The sequence below is a fragment of the Mercenaria mercenaria genome, unplaced genomic scaffold (genome assembly GCF_021730395.1).
Source record: "Mercenaria mercenaria strain notata unplaced genomic scaffold, MADL_Memer_1 contig_4514, whole genome shotgun sequence".
NCBI classification, from domain to species: domain Eukaryota; kingdom Metazoa; phylum Mollusca; class Bivalvia; order Venerida; family Veneridae; genus Mercenaria; species Mercenaria mercenaria.
Window position 1 is genome coordinate 1 of NW_026462748.1, and position 8,377 is coordinate 8,377.

An 8,377-nucleotide genomic window follows, 5' to 3' on the forward strand; every position below is an offset into this window, starting at 1 on the left:
AGTCGTAAATATAAAGGAAAATATTAACACTTCCAGCGAAAGGTCGAAGGGCAGTATGGATCAGGTAACATGTTGAATGTCTCCTTTGCTTATAGATTAATTCAAACCATATATAAGGCAAGCAATAATTAATGATATAGATGTAGATCTTCTTACAACGAAAGCGTTAGCCCTTTTCTGACTAGATAAAGGTGACCAAGAAATATGGGATTGTAGAATACCTCAGTTTAATTCTCATACCTAAGAATGCCACTTTAAACAACTTGACTGTAATGAATACGATGAGAACAATGCAACGTTTAGTCAAACCCTTTGTATATTTGACAGTATTATTTAGTTAGCATACTTTGTCATATCTTTTAGCAAAATGATATCCATCGCCGGTTTATAAACCGCAAAAGACATCTTCAGAACGTATGTTCTAAAGTGAGAGAGACTCATGTGGATCAAAGATGTATACGAAATGGCGTCGCAAGTAATCTAAAATATGTGGAAAATAAAGAGATGCTTTTCTGTGCAATTGAGAAGACTGGGAGTACATTCTGGAAACGAATTTTGCATATAGCAGGAGGTTGGCGGAACGTTTCTAATCCTACCCATATTGGCTTAGGAGAAGCGTATACCGAGAAAGGAGGGTACCGGTCAATGAAAGGTAAAAATTGGACAAATATTGTTGAAATTTTTAGCAAAACAAGAAGTGTTATATTTGTGAGAGACCCTTACACGAGACTATTTTCTGGTTGGCTTGACAAGTTCTATTCACCAAATATCTACTTCTGGAAATCAGCTGGAAAACAGATAGTGAAAAGGGAAAGAAAAACTGATGTCAAGTGTGTTTATGATGTGACATTTGCAGAATTTGTTAATCATACCGTGCATAATGTTCTATCTAAACCATGTATAGATGGGCATTTCCAGTCTAACTATTTGCATTGCTTACCTTGTAATGTCTCATTCGATTACATTGGCAAATATGAGACAATTAAAGAAGATACTATGCATATTCTAGATGCATTCAAACTTTCAGAAAAAATTAAATTTGATGATTTTGAGAAAGACTCCGCACTAGACGCTATAAAGGACGCTGCTGGTTGGGTGTTTTCTCAGAAAAAAGGGGTAGCTGAATGTGAAGTGTCATTTGGATGTGCTTTGTTCAAAGTTTGGAGCAGGCTTCAGAGCCGAGGAATCATCAGTTTTAAAATAAAGTTTCCTTTTAAATCGGATGAGGATGTACGTAACGTAACAAGAAAACAGTTTGAATCAGCTCTAAAGAATGCTTATGACGGGAGTGATTCAGAGGACTTACAGAACAGTCGACAAGCAGCGCTTGTACAAGCTTTGAGTTCACTTCCTAAATCATCAGTAAATTTAATACAACAGGCATTTGATTTAGACTTTGAAATATTTGGATATGATCGAGTACCCATTGTGTCCATTAATCCAACAAATTTTCAGACTTTTAGTTACTTCCAAAACTGCCCACCTTTTTGAACTGACGCTTTGTGTGCAGTGAAAATGCTAAGCAATTAAAGGGTAAAAAAGATGAAGTGTTATTTGTAAACGGTACTTAGTTGTACAGAATCAGGTTTTAAGATTCAAATAGTCTTAAGACGTTTATACAGAAAATACACTGATCTTTATGTGATAAAAGTGCTTAAATCAAAAATCAATTTTACTGAATAGTTTGAAGTATTTGCCCTTTTGTTATCATTATATATTAAATGTATGGAGAAAATACTTCAAACAAAGTTATACAGATTGATATGGAGTCTCTGAGGTAACAAAGTTTTGTTTCCTCGTTGCTGTGAGATATTATCTCGTTCCCTGAAATAAGTTATCCCGTAGCCTTGAGATGATATCTCTTTCCCGCGAGTAAGTTTCTTATGACCACGAGATAACTCGAGTTATCATGAGATATTAACTCGAATGCGTACGTTTTACCTTGTGGACATGAGATACTAACATTTTGGAACGAAAGGGACCCAAGCTAGTTCTCGTGAGTAGGTTTCTCGTAGCCACGAGATAAAAACGTACAATTGTCACCTCGGTGCTTCAGTAGTTATTTTTTTAATCTGTTGTAACAAAACTACAGAGGAACACTATAGAAATAACATCTGCTGGTTTTGTGTTTGTAAAGATTGCAGCAGGTTTGAGATCAGCTATTTTATATAACAGGGAGTAACTGAAATTAAAATAATACCTTTGTATTTAAGGAGATGAAAATAAACAGAGGTCCTACTGAAAATGTTGATACCATTCAATCAGAATATTAACGCTTTAATTTTCAAAGACATGTCATTTTATGTATTCAAATCTGTCCACATGAATTAACTGGTATAATGTGGCTTTAAAAGTAAATAAAATGTGTATCTTTTTTAGAAGTTTGTATTCGTCGTGACACGCCAACGGGTGCATCTTGTAAAATTCAATTCAAAACAAAACTATAATTCTGCTCCAACTTAATGTGAAAAACTATTCTTTAGCGATATCATCGGGTGATTTCCTAAAGGGAGAATTATTGTAAACATACATTCTCATGTTACTTCGTGGCAATGAAAGCATTATCATAACTTTGAAGGTCGATATACAAAAACGCGTATCCAACCTATTAACCAAGTATGTTTTATGAGGTTTGTACGTATCAATGTATTCTTTCCCAGTTTTTTCAAACACAAAAGCAATATTTGAATAGTCTTCAAGAATATCGTTTTTTTTTCCTTCGGCAAATATTGATGTACAAACGGGTTGAACTAGGCTAAAATAAAGCATAAATTACTTACCAAAATGTTGTTTAACTTCTTCAAATGTTTTTAATGAGACTTTTAAATGAGCCGATTGCAATAATTGATTACTCAGGGGACCAAACTCGATATTTTCCGAAGGGTATTTTAATGTTAAAAAGGAAAAGGAGATCAAAATATAAAGACTGTATATATTTGTAATCCTCGCCATGTTCTTCACTATTTACTATTATGAAGGTATTGCTTACATTGACAATGTAGTTTCTGGGATCTGTCGTAAAGCAGGGTGGATGAATTATGGTAGTGTAGTAATTGAGATTTGTCATAAAGCATGATAAAGGAATCATGATAGTGTAGTAACTGAGATTTGTCATAGAGCAGGATAGGTGAATCATTATAGTGTAGTAATTGAGATTTGTTATAAAGCATGATAAAGGAATCATGATAGTGTAGTAACTGAGATTTGTCATAGAGCAGGATAGATGAATCATTATAGTGTAGTAATTGAGATTTGTCATAGAAAATGATAAATGAATTATGATAGTGTAGTAATTGAGATTTGTCATAGAGTAGAGCATGATAAATGAATCATGATAGTGTAACTATTGGGTTTATTCGTAAAGCAGGATATGATACATGAATCATAGTAATTGAGATTTGTCACAGAACATGATAAATAAATCATGATAGTTACGTAAATTAGTTTTGTCAAAGAACATGATAAATGAATCGTGGCAGTGTAGCAAATGAAATTTGCAATAGAATAGAATAGAGGAATCATGATAGTGTAGTAACTGAGATTTGCAATAGAGTAGAATAGAGGAATCATGATAGTGTAGTAACTGAGATTTGCAATAGAGTAGAATAGAGGAATCATGATAGTGTAGTAACTGAGATTTGCAATAGAGTAGAATAGAGGAATCATGATAGTGTAGTAACTGAGATTTGCAATAGAGTAGAATAGAGGAATCATGATAGTGTAGTAACTGAGATTTGCAATAGAGTAGAATAGAGAAAACATGATAGTGTAGTAACTGAGATTTGCAATAGAGTAGAATAGAGGAATCATGATAGTGTAGTAACTGAGATTTGCCATAGAGCAGGATAGATGAATCATGTTAGTAAAGTAATTCCGATTTATCAAAGAGCTGGATAAATGAATCACAATGATGTAGTAAATGAGTTTTTTTCACAGAGCAGGATAGATGAATCATGAAAGTGTAGTAACTGAGATTTGCCATAGAACAGGATAGATGAATCATGTTAGTAAAGTAATTCCGATTTATCAAAGAGCAGGATAAATGAATCACAATGGTGTAGTAAATGAGTTTTTTTCACAGAGCAGGATAGATGAATCATGAAAGTGTAGTAAATGAGATTTGTCATAAAGCATGATGAAGGAATCATGATAGTGTAGCAACTGATGTTTGTCATGGATTGACAGAAATCACAGATACATTTCAATTAGAAAAAAACATTAATGACAGTATTTAAGCTGAAAATATGTATTTGGAGAGATGAAAAGTGTAAACAATGTAACGGACCGAATTATGTCTCTTGTTATTATAATATTTGAATAAAGTGCTAGAAGAGGTATGGCATTACACTATAAGCACAAAAATTATAATAGAGAGTAATCATAAAAAAACCATAAACACCGCTATAATTCAGTTTTAGATAAATTTGAATATGCGTTGCATATAAGTTAAGTTAGATGGAAGTATTATATCAGTTTTTTGATTATACAAGAAAAGGTTGTCTGAAATGCCTCTTATATATGCTGCAATTCCACCAAAATTACTTCGAGTTAATACAAGTGTGTCACAGAGCGATAGCATAAACTGCTCAAAAATTACTGTATAAAATCCTTCACAAGATTCTTCCTTATACTTTTTCAGTTTTCCCAGTCGGTCAACATGAACAATTGTTCTGTTAATGTTAATGTATGATTTAATAGATGCTTCAGCAAGTCTTCTAACTTCGTCCGAATCAGTTGCAATATAGATAGCATATTTTCTGTCATCATTGTATTGTTTCAAAAAGTCAAATATCAAAGTTTCATTTGGAGTTCCTCTAGGAAGCTTGTTATCTCCTGGAATGCTGGGATTCTTCCCTTTACGGATGTGACTACACACTAAATGCTTGTCATGTATCCTGTTCGTATTGAGCTTTACAGCATCATCCAGAATTCTTTGATTTGGTTGAAATAAAGTGTGCAGTACTCTATGAATAACCTCCTCATTTGTAGCATTCAACAACCAGTTCAATCTTGCTTTAGCTTGCTTGTGTTGTCTAATCTGATCAATAACACGCATATATGCATTGAATCTTAAACCTATAACCTGAGCTGTCCAGTTCCTATCAAAAGTAAAGTCTTTAATTTGATTCAAAAATTTTCTACTACCTACAACATAATTGAAGCTAGTAAAATTTTTCTTTGGCAGTGTTCTCATGTAGTCCCTACATATTGACCAGTTGTAAACATTAGACAGGAGAAAGTTTTCCAGTTTGCAAGGATTTGTCATATCGATAATGAAAGTCCTATTTGTCAGTAGTGCAAATAGAAAGGATGATACAATACCATTTTGGCGGTCTCCCCAACCCCCACATAAACTTGAAGAATCGCATTTGTAAACAAGATATCTACGACTCTTGCACTGGTTGACACTATGAACTTTTATATTCTCCATGTTTTCTTCTGTCAAGTATTGACCACCTCTGTACAATATGTTATTTGTCACTATATGTTCCTTCCATACACTTTTTTTTCTGTATAAAGGACAGTTCTTGTGTTATTTCGCTTGCTTTTGTTCTGTCGAAAATGTCGAGAATGTATACACAACTGTATGTCAGCAGGATGGCACACAACAATAAACAAGAAAATACCTGGAAAAGAAGATGAAAGTAAAATATTAAACTTATAAAACCTCAATCACCAGTTTTACAGTTACTTTCATAACAGAAATAACGCTATTTATATAACAGACATATTGTTACGTTACAGCGACAGTAAATATATACACACGCGCGCGCTTTATAAGCGCCAACGTAACTGTGAATCACTATAAATTGAAGGAAAGGGTAAGTTTACTTTTGTTTCAGGACAGTATAAGTAACTCGTACTTGCATAACATTTCATAAAGAAGGAAATAATTATAACATGTTTGTATTTGTCTAGAAGTAAAGGTCACTTATTGACACAAAGTTTCTTAAGGTACAGGCTTTCGCCTCAACCGCGGAGCACATCAAGATAATCCAACAGTCACAATATTAATTCACTATTTTAAACAATTTCAATGTCGGTGCAGCTTTCCTATGTTATCTGTTTTGTTTTGTTCTTTTTGGTAGATTTACAGGACTCTAAAACATCTAAACACATGTTGTACTGTTATAAAACATAGAAATGTATACAAAATTATCCCATAGAATGAAATACCTCGAAATTTCTAAAGATGTTGTAAAATCACTTTGTTTAATTGTATATGAAATTAATGAGCTCACCTTAACACAATTACGTATTTTCATGACAGATTTTAAACTTCAGAATATTCAAAAGCGTAGTTTCCTTATAGCTTTCAACTTTTGTAATCATCATGAACAAATAATGACGGATTGAAATACAATATTTTACTCTTCAAGTGCTTTTGTAAAGAATGGCTGAATCATATTTCATTCAAAACCTCGACGTATAATACTTGATTTCATTTCAAAATGTAAATACTATCCTGTTAAAAACAGCACAAAGCGTATTATACGAGGCTGACAAAGATACACTGTGTCCCTGAAAATTGTGTGTACAAAAACCTTGTACAGGGAGACTCGGTGATTATTCATGAAAACGATATAATGTATAATACGAGATAGAGGTTTATGTTAATAAAAAATGAGTAAAGCCAGATCTGTGTTGAAGTAGACGAAATTTATTAATTAAATACGACATGGAGATTCTATATGACCGAGTTGTAATTTAATTAAAACTAAAATTATAGAAAAATTCACAAGAACACAATACATTGCGAAATTCACAAAAATATCCATACGTTGGAAATATATGTATATAATGATTTTATACGTGTAAGACCAGATTTCTACGGTGCCCCTAAAGTGACATGTTACGCACTTTTTTTCCACTTAGGTAATGTGAGACTTTTTTTATTTCGTTTAAACGAAATAACTATTTCGTTTAAACGAAATAACTAATTCGTTTAAACGAAATGATTTCGTTTTTACGAAATGTTATTTCGTTTAAACGAAATGATTTCGTTTAAACGAATTAGTTATTTCGTTTAAACGAAATGATTTCGTTTAAACGAAATAAAAAAAGTCTCACGTTACCTAAGTGGAAAAAAAAGTGCGTAACATGTCACTTTAGGGGCACCGTAGATTTCCCATAACCAAGCGTGGAATGGAAAACCAAGCGCTAATTTATTTGGATTATTTTTCTTGCTTACCGCCAAAATTACGGCAGCATTTTCAGATAGATCTACTTCAAATTAAAAGTCGTTCATACAATATTATTTCATAATGTGACGTCAAATATGACGTCAAAATGCGCACGTGTAGCTTTTTCATCGTATGGAAAATATAAGGTTATCTCCTACCGGGTAATACCTTTCCCCGCTTTAATTATCCCTTTCATTTTAGTTTCAGTCTGACATTACGTCCAACTCGACCACGTCTGAAAACCTGCGTAATCATTATTGATTCCCAGTCAGACATTTAGGACAGTGCAAAGTCGCAGCTCGATTCGTCCCCTAGAGGTTATCCGTGGCATTCATAACAGAATAGGCAAATGAAAATAATAAGATATAGAGCTAGATCTCTCCTCTCAACAAAATAGTTTTTATGTTCAAATATTGCCGGTAAATAATACTTCCTTATAATGCAGTTGCGCCAATGCACTTAGAATTTGCCTGCCTGACACGTTGTGCTTTCAAATAACTGCTAGCTATCTGACACCGTACTGACGGTACGTATCCCTGAATGAATTGTGCCTACAATGACGTAATAAGAATGTAAGGTCATCGACGGTGAAAAACAAGCCAACGATATAGGCCAATGGGTGACTTTCTCCGGGTATTGCAAATTGCTCATGACGTGACATATCATGTGTTGCACAAAGTCATATGCAAGGGAAAATTGGATATTCGGAAAGATTTTTTCTTTTCGTCATTAAACCATCAGTGTTAGCAACCATGTCGAGAAAGCTAAAGTAACCCGATATTTCCATTGATTGTGACTCTGTGGCCACTCTTCAGGGGTGGTTACTAGAGTTACGGAATGGGACTAGGCAAAATGTTTATTTTTCATAACGTTTACTATCACATCGATTGCATTATGTGGCTTTTCAAGTTAGACTATTGTCCTTGTTTATTTTCTCTTTCAGATAGGTGTTACAGTTTATAAAGCAGACATGGTCCACTTACACAATATATAAAGAATATTTTCCCACGTTTTCTATCAAAAACGAGAAATGATAAGAAACACCAATGACTCAGCGTACAGAACCATACAACAACTCAGCGTACAGAAACAAACACCTACTAATTTACACCATAAAAATGATTATGGAATACACTTGATATTGATATTCGCAAATAATTGAGCAGTGCCATGAGAAAACCAACATAGTTGCT

General features: G+C 33.5%; 2 protein-coding genes across 2 annotated transcripts; one reads left to right on the plus strand and one right to left on the minus strand.

Moving 5' to 3' along the window:
• The first annotated feature begins 390 nt into the window (after positions 1 to 390).
• On the plus strand, positions 391 to 2,611 carry LOC128553936 (carbohydrate sulfotransferase 11-like). Its single transcript, XM_053535133.1, has one exon. It carries the CDS (start codon positions 505 to 507, stop codon positions 1,489 to 1,491), a length of 987 nt encoding a protein of 328 aa, XP_053391108.1. The 5' UTR covers positions 391 to 504; the 3' UTR covers positions 1,492 to 2,611.
• A 1,683-nt stretch (positions 2,612 to 4,294) lies between these two features.
• Positions 4,295 to 6,344, minus strand: LOC128553937 (uncharacterized). The gene is made up of 2 exons (XM_053535134.1): positions 6,243 to 6,344; positions 4,295 to 5,627 (listed from the first exon to the last, which is right to left on the minus strand). The coding sequence occupies exon 2, from the start codon at positions 5,429 to 5,431 to the stop codon at positions 4,415 to 4,417; it is 1,017 nt and encodes a 338-aa protein (XP_053391109.1). The 5' UTR covers positions 5,432 to 5,627; positions 6,243 to 6,344; the 3' UTR covers positions 4,295 to 4,414.
• Between the last annotated feature and the right edge of the window lie 2,033 nt (positions 6,345 to 8,377).

What these genes read in the sequence shown, in the direction of transcription:
- LOC128553936 (XM_053535133.1), top strand. Translation starts at nt 505, where the DNA reads ATGCTTTTCTGTGCAATTGAGAAGACTGGGAGTACATTCTGGAAACGA.
- LOC128553937 (XM_053535134.1), bottom strand. Translation starts at nt 5,431, where the DNA reads ATGGAGAATATAAAAGTTCATAGTGTCAACCAGTGCAAGAGTCGTAGA.